This window comes from Cyprinodon tularosa, unplaced genomic scaffold (assembly GCF_016077235.1).
Source record: "Cyprinodon tularosa strain WSP-4 unplaced genomic scaffold, ASM1607723v1 ctg406, whole genome shotgun sequence".
In the NCBI taxonomy this organism is placed as follows: Eukaryota; Metazoa; Chordata; class Actinopteri; order Cyprinodontiformes; family Cyprinodontidae; genus Cyprinodon; species Cyprinodon tularosa.
This window is the reverse complement of record NW_024039126.1, coordinates 981,212-1,001,969: the sequence shown is the minus strand read 5'-3', so window position 1 is coordinate 1,001,969 and position 20,758 is coordinate 981,212. Positions and strand designations below refer to the sequence as shown.

Below are 20,758 nucleotides of genomic sequence, written 5' to 3'. Positions count from 1 at the left end.
TAACCCAACTGTTTTTAATATTCTTTTTTGTTTCTGCATTTTTTTTAAAAAAATTTTATCCATTTTTTATTTTTTCCTACTTGCTTTGATTCTGTTTTATCTTCCTGTATTTTAATCATGTAAAGCACTTTGCATTGTCTTTGTACTGAATTGTGCTATACAAATAAATGTGCCTTGCCTTGCCTTTAAATTTTGCTTTTGAGGCTTTCAGGGGGTCTCATGGGTTAATTGGGGGGGTCGAGCCCCCCCGGACCCCCCCGTATTTCGCACTCTGGCTACCATTCAGCTGGCATTTGACTGGGAAGGGCCATTTTGAATGGCTGCTACTGTAAAGGGGATCTTGAAAGATGATTGGCTCTCCAGAAGGTGCGGCCCCTGAGTTGATTGGCTGGAGCTGAACAAAGGACATCTCAGGTGGTTCAGGTGAAGCTGATAAGAGTCTTCCAGTTTGAATTTAAGTATAAGCTTAATTAAAAATAAATATAATTTCAATCTGAAGAAAAAGTCCATGCTAAGGACTTGAGTTTAAAATATCTTTTAGAAATTATATTTCTATTCAGAATCCTGGTAAAAACTTGATGATATTTGCTTAAAATTGTTGAGGAAATAGAACCAGATGTCAAAGATATGTTTATCTATGAATCTGAAAGCAAATGTTTAATGATCCAAAATAGATTTTCTCAGTAAATTATATCCAGTGCAAAAAGTATTTTTTCTTCAATTCATTAAGGTTTTTTTCACCAGAGGAAGAAAAAGAGTCAAATATAGCATTTTAAGTCCCAAAATAATAGTTTCTGCCCATGGTTACATAATACTACTTTATATCCTCAAATAAAAGACTATTATTTTCTGTTTGCCTCAATAAATCTCTTATTTTCCGTGACATTTTAGAAGTGTAAAACCACATAATTTGAATTCCTTGCCAATCTTTTAGTCACGCTTCTTCCTCCCTCACAGTTGTCTCTGATGTGCTGATGGCGTCCTAACCCCAGTTACTGTGGTTTGTCCAGTGAGTGACAGCATGATGAAGTGATGTCCCGGCATGTTTGCTTTGCCTGCTACAGGTCAGCTCAGGTCATAGAGGTAATGAGGCCATAAAAATGCAGGTACAGAAAGTCATGGGGAAACCAGATAAGGTGCAGAAAGGTCAAAGGGAGATGAACAATGCATATTTGTCGGGTACCAAGTCTGTCAGAGACAAGAGGAAGAGTTGCAAAGCTTAATAAAGGACTCTCTGTGCACAGATTGGAATTTGTGCTGCATTTTTTAGTGTAACACACAAAAAAATCTGAATGGAATTGCAGTTTCTCATTTATCAAGCAAGCCAGACACACCAAATCATTTAGACTCATGAATAAACACCTTGCTCCTGCAAATTCTGATATGGTGCTTGAAAACACAGTCTGCACATGTTATGATGACTATGTTTAGGCATTTAGAAAAAGATTTGGTTCAGGTGAAAACTGCAGATGTGTCCAGTACCCGAATTAGAGATTTTCTGATCCAAAGTTTTAGGTTCTTTTCTGGCTTCAGAAATGGCCCTCCAGGAGAAAAGAAGTTAATGTGGGATCACGTTTTTTCCAGGAGTCTCAGGACAAAACTCATTATCCGTGGAAATAAATACCCTTTTTCATGTCCTAATAGCGGTCCTTCCCTCATGTTTCTGTTTATCTTCTTTGTTTTGTCTGTTTCAGTTAGCATAGTTTGGTGGGTTAATTACCTATGCAATGGAGGTGATGTTTTCGGTCGCGTTTGTTTGACTGTTAGCTGTTAGTTATGAATAAAATTTAGAGGAATTTCTACCAGAGGTGCGCCTCATGCTAAGGAACAGTTCATACATTCGGTTGATGACAGATATCGTAATCTGGATACAGGATTTTCTTTAATTTTTTAACAATATTTGGCAGAACAAGCAGTTACTCCCGGAACCAGAGGGTGGCAGCAGTGACTACTGACAGCTTCAGCATCGAACTAAAAAAAAAGTGTTATAATGGAGACAAAAATAAAAAAAGCAGAAGAAAAGTGAGCCGTGCAGATCAAAGACCGAGAGAAAAACAAACACCAGAGGCTACAGACACATACTGTGCCTTAAGCCTGGTTTATACTCAGAAACAAGGTCGTCTGTGTTTATGTCGTAGCTAACGCAGATATGCAGGATGCTAGTTTGTAGCTCTGTGCGACGGTGTGTTGTTTTGCACCCGAAGCCAAAACACACAGTGCCACGGCCAGTCTTTCTGGAACACTCAAAGGTGACGGTTTGTTGTCCAGCGTTGGATGGTAAATGGCATGTACTTATATACAGTGATGGGACTAACGGCGTTGAAAGTAACGGTGTTACTAACGGCGTTACCTTGTTTTAGTTACGAGTAATCTAACTAATTACTTTGACTTTAACTATAACGCAGTTAACATTGCAGACACCCCGTTACTGCGCGTTACTCAGGTCGCACAATTAACCTTTTTTCATGATAGGACTCGTGCGCAGCTGCGTGAAGCTGACACCCCACCCACGTCAAAAAACTCTGCAAATAGACTGAATGGTTAGTGCAACGTTAGTGCAGATTTGTGCAGAAAAAATATTGTTTGTGCTACTTTTGTTTAAGAGATATTAAAGATTATTTTTTAGGTCATCCAGAGGTGCGCGCCTTGTCATGAGAGAGGGGAGGATGAGAATGGCTGATGTATAGTGAGATTCCGTCTGTCAGTTGGGTAGGAGGGTGTTTCTGCTGGCGGGTGTTAACGTACAGCACGCACAGAGAGATGGAGAGGGAGGAGGATCCAGCAGCAAAACAGCGCTTTCCAGATGGAAATACCGGTGTTACGTCGAGCTGCATTTCCCCATCACATACGGTTTCCCCTGCATCTCCGCACAGCGCAGGCGGCACGAGTCACCGCGCAAGCGACAGGAAATGCGCATGCTCGCTAAAGGCGCGCAACAGTCGCCCTGTGCTCGCGCCACAGGAGAACTATGGAGAGCGTGAACGATCAAATGATTAACCTGACAACAGCCAGAAATGATAGCCTGTATGGAGAAAGGGAGAAATCTGGATGGATGGATGGATGGATGGATGGATGGATGGATGGATGGATGGATGGATGGATGGATGGATGGATGGATGGATGGATGGATGGATGGATGGATACTCTGCCTTCTCAACCTACTGTATTTTTTATATTAAACATTATTTGATGGCCTTTGTGGCAGGGATGGAGATCCATATTTTATGTCACACACAGAGTATAGATCTAGATAGATAGATGGATAGATAGATGTTGCAGTATCTATAACAACCCAAACACACAGGATTTCAGAATTAGACATCCCCAGTTATTAATTTCACCAGATTTGAACGCCCTGTTAAAAAACTTCACATGGCGTTCCCCCCTGACGTCATTTACGCTGAGTTGCAATAAATGCTAAACTCTCTGCAGGTTCTTGTCTTTGTCGTTCGCTCTATTCAGCTGGCTTTGGAAACACACGGCGAGAAGGTGGGGGCTGGGCGGTGAGGGTTACGGGGGCGAGAAACGCAAAAGTAACGCAATAGTTACTTTTACTAGTAACTAGTTACTTTTATTGTGGAGTAACTCAGTTAGTAACTCAGTTACTTTTTGGGAGAAGTAACTAGTAACTATAACTAATTACTTTTTCAAAGTAACGTGCCCAACACTGCTTATATAGCGCCTTTTTTCAAGTCAGGAGACCTGACCAAAGCGCTTTACACTACATTCATTCACCCATTCACGCACACACTCACACACTGATGGTGGCAAGCTACATTGTAGCCACAGCTGCCCTGGGGCTCACTGACAGAAGCGGGGCTGCCGTACACTGGCGCCACCGGGCCCTCTGACCACCATCAGTAGACAAAGCAGGTGAAGTGTCTGGCCCAACGACACAATGACAATGAAAGTCAAAGCTGGGGCTTGAACCATCAACCCTTGTATTTCAGGGCAAACTACAACATTCAACGCCACTGTCGCGTTGGATGACACTGTTGGGATCCGGAGGCTTGCCCACCAGAGGGCGCCGAGGATCCCTTCCCGAGGGCCTGTGCTCACCTGCAACACCTGTCTTCCATCTGCTCATCAAGAGGACTCCTACTTAAGGAGGAGGAGACTGACACTCCAGCACCAGAGTGTTTGCCAGTAATGGTTAGCAGAATCTGAGCCAGCCTGCCTGATTTAAGACCCTGTCTTTGTGAAACCTGTCTGACCCAGTTTCTCCTTGTCTTTCAGATCCTGACTCGCCTGAAAACCAGAAAAACTCTGGAGAGAGAAACCACGGCTTGGAATCTGCCTGCCTGCACTAAGTCTGAGTCTCAGCCTCTGTCCATGCCTGGATCCTTCCTGCCAGCACTCAGTCTCTGCCTCAGACCTCAGCCTGCCGAAAAGCCTCTGGACTCTCAAGGTCCCCCCTCTGCAGATCTGAATCCCTTCTCTCAGCCAGAAACCTGCCTGCCTGCATTCTGTCTCTGTCTCAGCCTAGCCCTCAGTCCTCAGCCCACTGCCTGCCGATAAGCCTCCGGACTCACAGGGTTCCCACCCCCTGCAGATCAGAATCCCCATCCGTACAGTTAAGTTCCTCCTGTGACCAGGCCGCTGAGCCCAGAACCCTTGTATTTTCACCATTGTACATATTTAAATAAATCACTTAACTTCCCCCGGTTTTCAGCGAGTGTTTCTGCATTTTGGGTTAGACACCTAAACCCCATCATGACAGACACACTGCTGCTGAACTAAACACAGCCCTTTATCCACAAACTTATGAAAGGAGTTTGCCTTATGCCAATGAATAATTCATTGAAATTTTGTAAAGATCCAGATCATGTGCGAGTTTTAGTAATAGGTGTAAGTCAAACTGAGGGGTGTGGGGAAAAATTTGATTTGGCGATATACAGTATTGTACGTTTTGACTGACCAATCAACTGGACTAATTATATTTAAAAAATGTATCTGAAAGAATGAGGAAAAATGGGTGACCTCCACATCGCCACTCTGGTACATAGCCCTGTGGCGGAACAGCGCCATTTCTGTAGTTGAGGCAGTCACAGTGGAAGATGTAAACTGAATAAAACCCTAAACAACATGGTTTCTGATGAACATATACTGCTCTTGCTTTTTTATCTATACATTCAATTTTGATAACTGGGTAAAATATCGCAGTCTATAGTGATATTTCAATATGCTGATAATATCCTATGGTGACTAAGAAAAAAATCAATTTGGCAATATATGGTGATATTCGGCTGCCCGATTTAATATTGATTTTCAAAAAATTATGTTTTACCTAAAACAATGAGGGGAAAATGGACTACCTCTACACCACCACTCTGGTAGATGGCACTACTTTAATCGTCACTATATGGCCCATTTACTGATTTAATGCGTGATTAAAACATTTTCTGAAGTTGAGAGGACCGCTGTAACGGCAGCCAGGGCTACCCGCAGCCCGTCTGCAGCAGCCCTCTCTCGGCATAGCCGTGAGTGAAATAGAGCCAGTTGAATCTCAGGAGGCTGAAAATATTGAGTTTGAATTTTTTATATGCAGATTTTTTTAACACTGAAAAATAAGTATTGAAAATGTAATCACTATAAAATAGTCACGTGAATTTTTAGCTTGAAGAGAAAATAAATGAAATTTCAACTGTGTAGAAATAATGACAATGATTTTTTTTTTAGGTCAAAAATGTGTTAACACTGAAACATTAAGTACAAACATACAACATTTAAATTTCAGTGGCATTTTTAATTCAAATCCTTACTTCCATAGGAGGTACTTCTAAATTTTTTTCCTTTTTATTCAAGCAATCTTTAGTTTCTCTCTGTTGCCTCCTTGTGCTTATTTTATTTCCCCCTAGACTTCCTTCTAGTTAGTTCCACTCACACCTGCTCCTTATTCAGCTCATCAGTCCATCCTTCTGTTCCCCTTATATACACCACCTCTGCAGTAACTCAGTCACTCAGTGCTGGTTCCTGGTCGTCAGTTGCTTCCTCATCTCTGTCTCCCTACGTGAGTTTTCCTTTAAATTTTCTGGCTTTTTGGTTCTTTGTATTTTTTTTTTGGATGTCTGCCTCAGTTTTTCATTAAAAAAAAAGTCAAATTTGTTTTAGTTTTCCCCCCCCTGTTTATGGTACAGATTTGAAATGCTTAACTACGGTGTGCAAAACACATTTACAATTCAAAAACACATTAACAAATAAAAAACAAAATAATATTTGAAGAAACAAAATTATATTTTATGAAACAAATGTATTTTTGAAAAAAAAGAAAAGTTTAAATTTTTAAAAACAAATTTACATTTTAGGAAACAAATTTACATTTTAGGAAACAAATTCACATTTTTAATAAGTTAGATTTTAGGTGAGAGAAAGTTTCATTTTAGAGAGAAAAAAATACATTATAGGGAAACAAATTTACATCTAAAAAAAATTGCCCGTTCGGAAACAAAACTGCAAGCGGCAAAACACAGTTACATAGCCAAAAACAAATGAACAAAAGACGGCTACACGGAAAGGGAACGTCCCAGTGGCCGGATGTGACGTCACCATTACCCTGACTTGTAGTACAAACAGCTCAATCTGTAGTCCTCCTGCTTCACGTGAAAAGTCAGCGGCGTGTAGCCGTCTTTTGTTAATTTGTTTTTGGCTATGTAACTGTGTTTTGCCGCTTGCAGTTTTCACTTGTACAAGTGTTTCCGAACGGTCAATTTTTTTTTTAGATGTACATTTGTTTCCCTATAATGTATTTTTTTTTCTCTAAAATGAAACTTTCTCTCACCTAAAATCTAACTTATTTAAAATGTGAATTTGTTTCCTAAAATGTAAATTAGTTTTTAAAAATTTAAACTTTTTTTTTTTCAAAAATACATTTGTTTCATGAAATCTAATTTTGTTTCTTCAAATGTTATTTTGTTCTTTATTTGTTAATGTGTTTTTGAATTGTAAATGTGTTTTGCACTTCTCAGCCACCGTACTTAACGGATGAAATACATCCGATGTTACAAAACTATTTTTTTTTTATTTTATTTATCACAGTCCTTAAAATGAAAACCTGAATTGTTTAAAAAGAAACTGGTACATCTTAAGTTTTACCTGATTGTTATGAATGGCACTACGGGTACAAGTTATAAATGATTAAAAAATCATTCCAGTTTAAAAGCTTTATTATTGCTGATATTAAGCCTTTTATTTATAGAATTAGGAAAGTTTAAACACATAAAAATACGTATGTTGTAGAAAAAGGTGAGCTGGTAAAACTGACCCCAGAAAAACAGTTCAGCTGTGGGCGATCTAAACAGCCTCATCTAAATACTCCATATTTCCCTACGTTTATTTGTCTGACAATATGAATTGAGGATAGGAAAAGCCAGCAGCTTTGAAGATTTAGTGAGGACTCAGATAGGGGTATGTGCTCAGTATAAGCACAGAAAGACGTGGGTGTGTTTTGTGTGTGTGGACTCAAGCCCCTGTTTGAAGTCCTCCACCTCACTTTTGCAATTACTTCATATCAAGGATTAGATGGAGAAGAAAGCATGGAGGAGACACAAAGATTGAGAAACGAGGAGAGGAAAAAGAAGGAGGTGGCATGTTTAGAAAGAGGACAGAGACGTTGGGGAAACTGCTAGCAAAGTGCAGATTAAGGTTTTCGCTGCAGGGAGCCTTTTTTTTTTCTCCCTTAAAGAGACGGTTACACTGGCTGTCTCATCTGGAGGACATCATGTGTAGCAAAAACTGGTCACTTTAAGATGAACAGATGTCAAATTTACTTTTCTCATTTCGCAAGAAGTTTTAATGTCTTTTTGTGAATGCTAAAACAAAAAGTAGATCATAGCTATTAAGAAGAAGGTAAGGATGTCGGGTTCTAAAAACTTTACACAAATAATAATCTAAAGCCAAGCCAAGAGAGACTAGCTGCAGACCTGCAATGTAAGGACCCTTTGTTGTATAATAGCGTTTAACTTTGAGTGAAGTTCCAGCAGGAATCACAGTTTTAAAAATGCATCTGTAAGAGACAGATAATGTTGTGATAAGTAAAATAAAATCACCCAAAAACTAAATGATAAAACACGGGTTTTCTTGGTCATTATGTAGCGAAAAGTTGTCATGATCTTGGCGGTGACGGTTTGGTTTTTTCCCATTGCTCCTTGCTCAGCTGTCGAATTGGTTCTGCGGCTGATTATCGCCGATCATTTCCACCTGGTTCCTCTACTATTTAGGTTGTGTGTTTGCCTTCCATCAGCACCAGGTTATTTAGTCTGTCTGTTTTCCTGTTTATGACCAGTTTTCTGCCCTGAGGATCTGGAGTTTTTGCCTCGCCCCCGTCTGCTCTGTTTGTCTTATCTGATCCTGGATCCTACCGACTTCTGAACCTTGAACTGTCTTCCCTTCTGGGCTTGGTTGCTGCTCGGCGTCAGCTGGCCCCCACTTCGCTCGCTCTCTAAGAACTCTGGGGGTGTTGCCTGCCGCAACTGCGGTCAAACCTTCCGTCTAGATGCAGCTGTGTTCTCCGCGAACGGACTCAACTTTGAATCAGGTCAGTGACTTTGCTACAAGTCGTATTCAGCTCCACATCCGGTCACTGACCTGTATTCTACTATCCCTGCAGAGATCCGCCCCGGAGCAGACGAGCAGCCCTGCGCTCCTGTTAGTTTAAATAAACGCTTTGAACTTTCCCACTGTCTGTCTCACCTCGAATTCTGGGTCCAACATTCTGAGATCATTACAAAAGTAGGGAAAAGGTACGTTTAAGTGAGCACTTACCTTGCATAAAAAAACATTTCTTCTTCTCTGTTAGAGTGACAATTATAAAATGAATGTGTGGGCATATGAAACGTTCTGGTTCTGGTTCTATCCTGTGATTCAATCAGGAGGTTCATAAACTTTTATGACCTGCATCCAGTAGGTCATGAGGCAGAGTCACACGGTTGTGTGACTTCCATCCAGCCAGATGGTCATTTCACACTGTCCTATGACCTGCATCCTGCCAGATAATCATTACTGGGTTTTCTGTTTAAGACCCGCCCTATTATGTTGTAAACTGATAATAAAAGGCTTTGCTGTGAAGGGATCTGTGAGAAATGGTGCTGGTTTGGAGCCAGCAGTCTTTCTCCCCTGTGCAGAGGTTGACAAAATCCCTGTCTGTGTTTGATCATTTCGTCCTTTTAATCTTTTAAACTCACATTTCTCTGGATTAAAACCCAACATTCTCCTTATAAAATCCGGCATCACATATGTGCTATGCGCCAATCCTGACCCCTTGCTCACACTGGCTCCGGTGCGGTTACCGAGCCGACGGAGACCGCAACTCCCGCACACCCCCTCTCACACCGCCCTTTTGACTACGGTGCGTTGCGGCTCTGCGGCTCCGGCAACAGGTCCGGGGATTTAACAGAAGTTCACTTGAGTTCACGTAACTTCACGCGATAACACGGCCCAAATAAGGATATTTGCGAGAGCTTGTTGCGGAGGGCTCCGGCACGCCGCAAGGATAGCTTTCTTGTGGAATTTTCTGCAGCGCCGGAGTGTCTCGGTAACCGCAGCCGGACAGCTCAGCAGCCGGTGAGAGAGGTTTACGTCTTTTTAATGACTTGGAATCACTGCGGCGTCGCACCCACCGCACCGCAACGGTAAGACCGGAGTCGGTGTGAGCCTGGGGTGAAGGCTTCATTTAAAACGTCTAGAATAAACTTCCGGTTCAGCAAATCCCATAATGCTTTGCGAGGAGAGCTCACCGCAAAAATAATTCCTAGGTATCTGCCTCCTCTGATGCATGTCTTTTATTCTCATACACTTAGCAGACACTTTTTATCTGACGACCCTTGTCCATTTTCAAAGAACCGCAATGGGAAAGGTGAGCTTCAATGATTGTCTGAAACCGTAGCTCACCACAGATGTGCAGCTGAAAGTGCGCATGCGCAGAAAAGATAGCTAACGGGCTGAACACGTAGGACGGCCTTATATAAACATATCACCAGAATGATTGACAATTAGGATAACCACTTATTAACAGAGATGGCAAAAGTACTCACTTTCCGTACTTGAGTAAAAGTACAGATACTTGTGTTAAAAAATACTCTGGTAAAAGTGGAAGTACTGATTAAACTTCTTTACTCAAGTAAAAGTAACAAAGTACAGGCTTGTAAATTTACTTAAAGTATAAAAGTAAAAGTAGAAACCACGTTTTTCATGCCGTTGCCTACATTTTAAATGGATGTCTGCCAATAGGACTAGATCTCCGTTGTGTTCATTTTCAATCATCTCGTCGTCCATGCTACTATGCTAACGCCACCGCCACCAAGCTGCAATGATTTGCCGCCAATGAATACCGCCGAATCTGTCGATTCATCTTGTAGTGGTGCGTCAAATGCAACGTAGATTCCCATCCAATTAGATTGAATTTGGTATTGATGACGTGAAAAATAATAACGGTAACTCCATTGAAATGATTCAAAACTAAAGTAACGAGACAATTTTTTAAAATGTAAGGAGTAGAAAGTACAGATATTTGTGGAAAAATGTAAGAAGTAAAAAGTCGCCATAAAAATAAGTAGTAAAGTAAAGTAAAAATATCAGAAAAATCTACTTGAGTACAGTAATGAAGTATTTGTACTTCGTTACTTCCCATCTCTGCTTATTAAGATGATCCAACCAGAAAAAGAAAATCCTCCCCAAAAACTTTAATTGTCTCACAATTCTAACATACAGGTGCTGGTCATAAAATTAGAATATCATGAAAAAGTAGATTGATTTCAGTAATTCCATTTAAAAAGTGAAACTTGTATATTATATTCATACATTACATACAAACTCATATATTTCAGATGTTTATTTTGTTTAATTTTGATGATTACAAATGACAACAAATGAAAATCTCAAATTCATCATATCAGAAAATTAGAATATTGTGAAAAGGTTCAAAATTGATGGCCCCTGGTGCCACACTCTAATCAGCTAATTAACTCAAACCACCTGCAAAAGCCTTTAAATGGTCTTTCAGTCTAGTTCTATAGGCTACACAATCATGGGGAAGACTGCTGACTTGACAGTTGTCCAAAAGACGACCATCGACACCTTGCACAAGGAGGGCAAGACACAAAAGGTCATCGCTAAAGAGGCTGGCTGTTCACAGAGCTCAGTGTCCAAGCACATTAATAGAGAGGCGAAGGGAAGGAAAAGATGTGGTCGAAAAAAGTGTACAAGCAGGAGAGATAACCGCACCCTGGAGAGGATTGTGAAACAAAACCCATTCAAAAATGTGGGGGAGATTCACAAAGAGTGGACTGCAGCTGGAGTGAGTGCTTCAAGAACCACCACACACAGACGTATGAAAGACATGGGTTTCTGCTGTCGCATTCCTTGTGTCAAGCCACTCTTGAACCACAGACAGCGTCAGAAGCGTCTTGCCTGGGCTAAAGAGAAACAGGACTGGACTGCTGGTGAGTGGTCCAAAGTCATGTTCTCTGATGAAAGTAAATTTTGCATTTCCTTTGGAAATCAAGGTCCCAGAGTCTGGAGGAAAAGAAGAGAGGCACTTCATCCACGTTGCTTGAAGTCCAGTGTAAAGTTTCCACAGTCAGTGATGGTTTGGGGTGCCATGTCATCTGCTGGTGTTGGTCCATTGTGTTTTCTGAGGTCCAGGGTCAACGCAGCCACATACCAGGAAGTTTTAGAGCACTTCATGCTTCCTGCAGCTGACCAACTTTTTGGAGATGCAGATTTCATTTTCCAACAGGACTTGGCACCTGCACACAGTGCCAAAGCTACCAGTACCTGGTTGAAGGACCATGGTATCCCTGTTCTTAATTGGCCAGCAAACTCTCCTGACCTTAACCCCATAGAAAATCTATGGGGTATTGTGAAGAAGAAGATGCAATACACCAGACCCAACAATTCAGAAGAGCTAAAAGCCACTATTAGAGCAACCTGGGCTATCATAACACCTGAGCAGTGCCACAGACTGATCGACTCCATGCCACGCCGCATTGCTGCAGTAATACAGGCCAAAGGAGGCCCAACTAAATACTGAGTGCTGTACATGCTCATACTTTTCATGTTCATACTTTTCAGTTGGCCAACATTTCTATAAATCCTTTGTTTTTATTGGTCTTCAGTAATATTCTAATTTTCTGATATGATGAATTTGAGATTTTCATTTGTTGTCATTTGTAATCATCAAAATTAAACAAAATAAACATCTGAAATATATGAGTTTGTATGTAATGTATGAATATAATATACAAGTTTCACTTTTTAAATGGAATTACTGAAATCAATCTACTTTTTCATGATATTCTAATTTTATGACCAGCACCTGTATTTTTTTCAGCGTTCCAACTAAGCATTACTTTCCATTGGGCTGTTACAGAAAAAAAAATACAGTAAAACAGGATTTTCCACCCCATTCCTCCAGGTCTGGTGTCCTTCACCTTTTAGATGAGTCTCTGCTTCCGCACACCTTCTCAGTGTGCAGTTAAGTTTTCTGGAGTTCTCCTAACGACCTCATTATTTGACTCCGGTGTGTTGAAGCAGGGACACATCAAAAAGATGGTGGACATCCCATATCGAGGACTGGAAGAGAAGATCCCTGCAGTATAGTGTGTGTTTGAGATGTGAGAAATGATTTAAAATATTCAAAATATATTGTATGAACACTTTTGTAAGAAAGTCTACATCAGCTTTACGAGGAACCAGAGATTTTGAAGAGGTATTTACATTTTCAGCAAAAAACTGATTTGTGTTTATTTCCCCAGGGGCCATTACTTTAACAGTTGTTGTGTTTCTTACCTCTGGTATACGAACAGTGTAGGGCTGCCCATGGAAGTTTGGTGCATTATCATTCACGTCTCCAATCTGAATATTTACTGTATCTTTTACCACCTGAGGGAGGAAACAGATAAGCAATAAATATAAAACGGCTTTAATCAGCAAAGGAGAAAAAAACTGCATTAAATTATGACTGACCAGAGGGGCAGTAGGCTAAAAGTCAGTTTATTTTTGCACATAGACTTTGTTAAGTGAGACAGATGTCATATAAGATAGAATGGAGGTGATATGTAGTCAGGCTATATTCACAATGTCAGCATGTGTGAAGATGTGACACTATAATCACAGATCAGATCTGTCACATACCTCTTGAATGTCACTCACGTAGAACTCGACCTGCATTTCTGACTTGGTCTGGTGGGGAAAAAAAGAGACATCAGCATCATATTTCCAGAGAGAAGTGACACACAGGAAGAGTGCAGAACATAAAAAAAAAACTTTCACGCCTTCCTGCCACCTTTCAAATGACGGGGAGATGATGCATTTACTTCTCTTCCGTCATTCGGTGGTTTACTTTCTATTTTGTTCAACATGTTATTTTCTTAGTCCGTGCTGCATTCACTTTGCATCCATGCAGAGTTAAGGCGGTGTGTTTGTACCTCTCGGTCGAGCTGCTGTCGAAGCCAGACCACACCGGTGTCCTTGTTCACAGAAAAATACCGCATGGCTTCTTCTCCTGAAACCCCGTAAATGAGCGGCTCCCCCTCAGGATCCGTAGCTTTAAGCTGAGCAACGGAAGAACCTGCAAGAGAGTTCAGGAGAAAAGTCAGAAATTATGAAAAATTGAATAATCTTTAGATACCCTTTTTTGTCCTGTCTCGCAATGTGGCAACAAGAATAATTGTCTTGATGCCAAAAAGAGCCCACACTGCAAAAATGATCTCAAAATGAGTAAAAAATGTCTTAAATTAAGGGTATTTACCCTTATTTTGAGCAGGTAAATAAGATGATTTGCCAATGGAATTAGTATTTTTACTCTTAAAAGAAGGTATCTAGATAAAATGCACTTGAAATAAGACAATGCAATTGTTTTTTTCTTATTTTAAGTGTAAACTGTCTTGTTCCATTGGCAAAAATGCACTTAATTTAAGAAGAAATGACTTATTTAGATTTCATTTTTTTGCAGTGCAACAGATTTTACTTTCACAAGTGTAGCAGTATGGCAATTGCAAATATTGCTCCACTTGTTACATGCATATAAATTGCTTTATTATAATCATGCAGGGAGTTTTACAGTTTATATGGACACTGTAATGTAAATAGAGCAGAAAAACAGAAGAAGAATAAAGGGAAAAAAAGAGAAAAGATGAAAGAAAGAGGAGATACGCTGCAAAAAATCTAAATAAGTCATTTTTTCTTAAAATAAGTGCATTTGTTCTTGAATTGAGGAGGTAAAAAAGACATTCTGCCAATAGAACAAGGCAATTTACACTTAAAATAAGAAAACACAATTGCATTGTCTTATTTCAAGTGCATATTATCTAATGATCTTATTTTAAGAGTAAAATTACTCATTCCATTGGCAAACTATCTCATTTACCTACTCAAATTCAGAGTGAATACAGCTAATTTAAGAAAATTTTACTTATTTCTAGATCGTTTTTGCGGTGTAGAAAGGAGATAATGACAAAACATTTTCAGTCTGCTTCATCACCTGTAGCGAGATGAAAAAAGAACAGCACAACCGAAAGACATGGTACGAGACATACAATAAAAACACCTTGAAACTATCGCTAAAGTAGTATTATTAAGTCTGACATCTACTCTGTGTTACCTGAAGATATGAATGTGGGGTTTCTGTTTGGAAGTGAATCTCTGAGTACCTGGAGCCTAGCACCTGTAATTGTTTGTGAGGGTGAACTTGTGCATGAAAAGTTTATCCATAGAAAAAATGCTCAATAGTGGTTGTGGAGAGCCGAAGAGGCACCCCCCCCAGAGCACTGAGTCCAGCGCCGGGAGACCCAAAGCCCCAGGCACCCAAAGGGACCCCAAGAGCGAATGCACCAAGGAGGGGCCAGCCCCGGAAATCAGACCCCCACCAAGGGAGGAGGAGAGACAGCCTCGAGGAAGCCCCCCAGGGCCCGCGGGGACGACTCCGTAGATACCCTTAACAGTATAGATTTTTTTCCTTAGTGATTTTATTTAAACCCGCAATAAATGTACACCTAATTAAAAAAAACAGGCAAAGGAGTAATTTTAATACACATTTTTGCAATATTTTTCTTATTGAATTGGAAAATCATTCCGTTTTTTAATAAGATTCTTTAAAAATACAGCTATTTGTCAATTTCTTAGGATTAACTTATCAGATTTTGTTTTTCCAGGCTGCTCAGTGACGGAGTGGGTAGTAATGCTGCTTTGCAGCAAGAAGGTTCTGTCTTCAATTCCCGGCCCAATGTCTTTATGCATGTGCGTGGATAATTGTTTGTCCTGTTTGTCTCTGTGTTGCCCTGTGATGGACTGGTGACCTGTCCAGGGTCGACCCCGCCTCCCGCCAGTAGACAGCTGGAGATAGGCACCAGCAACCTTTGTGACCCCAGTTGGGATAAGCATGAGTGAAATGGTTGGATAGTTTTTCCACATTTGAGTAAGCTGATCACTTAAAGCCAAAATGTGACTATTACCAGAGAACAGTTCTGAGTGCTTTACCGCCATCCTGTTCAGGGTAAAAACAAAATGAAATAAAAAAGAAACTTAGCAGGGTGAGTGATAGCAAGTGCTGTAGAAATGTTTGAAAATGCAGGTAGGTACCGAAGTGGAGTTAAGGGTTTTATCCAAGAGGTGCACCTATCCATCAGCATGAGATACGGTTATAAAAAATGTTTCCTTTGATTATCTATGACTAGTGATGGGCGTTAAATGCATTAAAGAACTCCCAATATTTCAGCCTATTGATAGTTAGATGCGATGGCTCAGAGGTTGAGCAATGGCGCGTGAGGCACAGTTAGAGGAGGTATCTGGCAGTATCAGTGTGGGCGACCCACCTGCTTGTAGGGGTCAGGTGTCCTGCTAACCAGATGGCAGGTGAGTGTTGGTAGTAAGGAAATGCTAATTACCAGTGGAATAAATATTGCTTTGTTAGAAAGAAAAAAAGACACACAGGGTTTCATGTTGGTTTTGTATAATGGAAGAAAAAAACTTGTGTAGCTTTATTAGTGATTCTTCACTTGGTTCTAAACAAAACTCTTCAGTAAATCCATCCTGCATTCATCCAGAGCCATTAGCTCAGAATCAGAAGCACTTTAATGATCCCAGGGGGAAATTATCTTTGTTCCACGCTCCAGGTATACAAACAAAATATTACAAACATTCATCATCTAAAAGAACTAAAATACCATACAAAGAAATACAATACAACTTTCCTTATATAAATGAATAAAAAACAATGTTTTTAAGTATATCTAAAGATCAAATTGAACAAATGTTTCATATTTCAATGTAGATTCCATTTTATTTGTCCAACCCTATGATTCCTATTGCACTGGAAAAAATCGAGCTCTAGATAAGTCAGTTTTTCTTAAAATAAATGCATTTGTTCTTGAATTGAGGGGATAAAAGAGACATTTTGCCGATGGAACAAGACAATCTACATTTAAAATAAGAAAACTCAATTGCATTGTCTTATTTCACGTGAATACTATCTAATTATCTTATTGTAAGAGTAAAAATACTGATTCCATTGGCAAATCATTTCATTTACCTATTCAAATTAAGGGTAAATACACTCGATTTAAGAAATTTTCCACTTATTTCTAGATCATTTTTCCAGTTTGTGGTCTTGAAGCAGAAATTATAGACTTCTAAATTAGTCCTCTAAAGTGTTTGAGTGAACCACAGACAATGATGTAAGGATTCTCTCATCAGAAGAGGCAGAGCAAACAGGGAAGCAGTCTTTCTACTTTGTCAATGATGTTAGACAAGGTGCTGGTGAAGATTCTCAGTCATCCCGGTCATAGTCGTTCCAAAAAAGTCAAAAAAAAAATCCCTTGGACTTTGTTTCCAAGTTTGAAGACGTTTCGCTTCCCATCCAGGAAGCTTTTTCAATTCAAATGTGAGAAATAGTATTGAGTTGCTTTATAAAGCGGCCCAGCAAAGCCTTCCTTTTGATTAGAAAACATGCAAATTGAAACAGCTAAATGGGTCCACCCTTTGCAATGGGGGTCGTTTGGCTTCTTTTGTTAGCCTGCGATGCCCCATACCTGTCTGTCTCTGAAAGTGGGGTCGTTAAAGGGAATTGTTGCAGGTTAAATTGTTGTAACAATTTAGACATGGTGGGATTTTATCCCCAGTGTATTTTAATCAAGTTCAATTAAGAGCCTGCAGTGCTGGATGTATGATAGGTGAAACATTGATAAATTATCCTACGTATGCTGATGACCTGCTAGTTTTCAGTCCAAATGGTGCTAATTCAGGGCGGCCTCTTAACCCTTTCACTGCCTTATCTACCTCCATTTGGTTAACCAGGCTGTTAAAGAGTATCTGTAATGAATACAGAGAGCATTAATAAATAAAGGGTAATGATGTAAAAGTGCTATTTTGAAGTTTAGAACCAAGCAGAATAAACATTAGAATTATGTTTCCAATAAGTTATTACTGATGAAATAAGTGATGATGACATATTCAGGCAATGATGTAAGATTTATATGAAGGCTAACGAAAACTTCTGCTCAGGTTCAATAAAGGTGGGCATTTTACGAGCATAGCATTCAAAAGCTAGCCTCGTGAGACCATCCTGATCTCGCGAGCTTTCAAGGTTTCACTCGCAGATCAGTCTGGCTACTTTCCGTTAAAGAAAATTTGGAGCCGTTCTCCAAACGAACGTCCAATCAGCGTTGGCTTTGAGGCGGGTTGAGGTGTGACGCAACGAGAAGCGCGACAGTTCAGTCTAAAGAACATGGCGGCTTCAGCCGATGAAACTAGCGTTAGCATGGCTATCGAGCACATTTTATCGGAATTACAGAGTATTTCTTCACTGAAAGAAGAGCAAAACACTGCTCTGGAGGCTTTTCTCAGAGGAAAAGATGTTTTTGCTCTTCTCCTGACTGGTTTCGGCAAGAGTAGCCTGGCTTGTGGTTGTGTTTTCATCGTCGCTCTGTCACCAACATAGGCCAATCAGCTAACCAGTATTTTCGCCCCTTCCCAAAATTACTTCAACGGAAGGTTTCCAGATGGATATGCGGAGCAAATCCATCTGGCGGAGTCAGGTTATTCAAAAGCTGCATGCGGCATACAACGATTTGTGGGATGTCAACAAACGAAGGTGCTAGTAGGATGGTTTTTGCTATGGGTTTATGTATTCTTAATGTTTACTTTTAGCAAAATACTTGATTCTGGTAACAGAATAAATTTGGTGCTCTTATAGTTCTCATCCAGTGTAAGGAAGCACTAGCTTAAGAGTCGGTGCATGTATTGATCATTGCTTTTTTTTATAAATGGAAATCTTATATTTCTGCAGTTTTCTTTGTTTTTCTTGATTATAGATGTAAATTCTGCTAATAAAGACTTCCTACTAAATAATAGATGCTTACATAACTTTCTGGTGAGAGCCATGTAAGTAAATATGGGTTTAAATCACTGTGCAATGCTGATAGTGGACAGTTCATGATATGTCATTCAGTCCCTGGTAGAAGTTACCAAATACAGTAAAAGTCTAAAGATACTTAGTCAGAAAAAAGAAGACAAGCTGGAGTAAATCAAACGTGTCACTTGAGCTCCAAACCTCCTAAAACAGCAACCGATTAGGCTTCACAATTACCCCGCCCTTGGTTTTATTAATATACTCCATTTTCTTATGAAAGGGTTGCAAAAAATGACTAATTAATATAACGATTTATGAACCCCTTTCATTGTAGTCTAATGAGATTTATGCAAATTCAGAAGCTTTCAGTATGAGTTATAATTTGGTTGAAGACGGTGCAAATTAAGCATTTTCCTTCATAGTCATCAATAATGATTTTTCCCTGCTCCTCTTGGGGTTTTCGACTGTAAAATAACCATCCGCTTCATGCGAGTAGACATGCACTTGACTGAAAAACAAAACATGTAGACTAGAGAAGAGGGGGGAAAAAACACAGTAATGATAAAATGAAGTTTACTTCAAAGAAAGATCCGAATTCAATTACATAAAGTCGGATCTCACTTTGACGTGTTCAAATGTAGTTCACATACCAGTTGGAAATGTGAACTAAAACCAGGCAATTTCAATGAGGCATTAACTTTCTAATAATTAGTATTCCTGAGAATGCATATGGCGACAATGGAAAGGAAGGCACACACTGTACAAGTTTTTGCACTTTTTGGGGCGATTCTACAGTCATGCGAGACTTTTTTGGTATAAGGGGTAACGGCGGTTAATTTGCCTCTCACAACGACATCCCAATCAGGATTTGTAAGATCGGGAGAAAATCAAACACGTATGAAATTCAGTCGGCCCTCATGAGCAAATCCGGCTGTTGAAGCAGAGCTGAATTAGCTGATTTACCAGAAACTTGAGCACTGCACATGTGCAAACAAGAGAGTTCTCCTTCCAGTTTGATGCGTCCGACCAGCGCCATCTCTTGGCGCTGAGTCCGATGTGATCTGTCCTGCGCATGCGCGAACGGATGTACATCCGGGTGTCCATAAAGAATGTAAAATTACTAATTTCTGTCCTTAACTTACTTAAGAATTAGCCTCGTGAGACCATCCTGATCTCGCGAGCTTTCAAGGTTTCACTCGCAGATCAGTCTGGCTACTTTCCGTTAAAGAAAATTTGGAGCCGTTCTCCAAACGAACGTCCAATCAGCGTTGGCTTTGAGGCGGGTTGAGGTGTGACGCAACGAGAAGCGCGACAGTTCAGTCTAAAGAACATGGCGGCTTCAGCCGATGAAACTAGCGTTAGCATGGCTATCGAGCACATTTTATCGGAATTACAGAGTATTTCTTCACTGAAAGAAGAGCAAAACACTGCTCTGGAGGCTTTTCTCAGAGGAAAAGATGTTTTTGCTCTTCTCCCGACTGGTTTTTGGCAAGAGTTTGATCTATCAATTGGCTCCTCTTCGTCGTCGCTCTGTTAGTACGTCATATGCTTCGTTGATCTGATTGGTTTATTTGGCCCGTCTATCACCAACATAGGCCAATCAGCTAACCAGTATTTTCGCCCCTTCCCAAAATTACTTCAACGGAAGGTTTCCAGATGGATATGCGGAGCAAATCCAGAAAATCCATCTGGCGGAGTCAGGTTACTAAAGAATGCTAATACACGTCTTTAAAAAATGTTATATTACTTTTGTGAGACAATTTAGATGCTTTTTACATTTTTTTTTTTCGTTAAACTGCTCCTCTGATGTTCATTGGCATGCTAAGAGCAGTCCGAGAAAATATGATTAAACCATATTTATCTTCATTTTAGTTGTTTCTTTCTTTTAATTATGCACTATATACCATAAGGTTAAAACAAAACGAAAACATAAAACTCAAAAAGACTAGATTTATTTAAAAAGTTAGCCACCGCAAGTAGCATAGGATCCCATTTCCGGTGCAGATCAGGCAGAAATGACTGATAAAACGGAAAGGATTTTAAGGCAGTTATTTTCTCAGAAAACCTTTGACACATTGTATTTTGGTATGCTAAAATATGTCATTTAGGTCTTTTTAACAAAATCAAGTTTAACCCGGGTATATATCTAGATGTGCATGTGCTAACAGCGCATTTGTGCATCTAGATATACATGAAGGGATCGTGCTTCCAAGACGGATCGGGTAGTGACAGCGACTAATAAAGATGGCGCAGGTACTGCACGAAAGAGGAGGGGTTGCGTGACAGGTCGCCAGTCCATCGCAGGGGCAACACAGAGACAAACAGGACAAACAACCATTCACACACACACCTAAGGAGAATCTAGAGAAGCCAATTAACCTAACAGTCATGTTTTTGGACTGAGGGAGGACACCGGAG

General features: G+C 40.1%; 1 protein-coding gene across 1 annotated transcript in view; it reads right to left on the bottom strand.

Moving 5' to 3' along the window:
• LOC119791940 (cadherin-23-like) overlaps positions 1 to 19,376 on the bottom strand; it is a 104,448-nt gene extending 85,072 nt beyond the window's left edge. Inside the window, exons 1-4 of the mRNA XM_038298332.1 lie at positions 19,304 to 19,376; positions 13,422 to 13,564; positions 13,129 to 13,176; positions 12,784 to 12,876 (exon numbers count right to left, since the gene is read on the bottom strand). Of these exons, the coding sequence (XP_038154260.1) occupies positions 12,784 to 12,876; positions 13,129 to 13,176; positions 13,422 to 13,564; positions 19,304 to 19,376 (357 nt within the window). The remainder of the gene's footprint in view (positions 1 to 12,783; positions 12,877 to 13,128; positions 13,177 to 13,421; positions 13,565 to 19,303) is intronic.
• Positions 19,377 to 20,758: the final 1,382 nt, after the last annotated feature.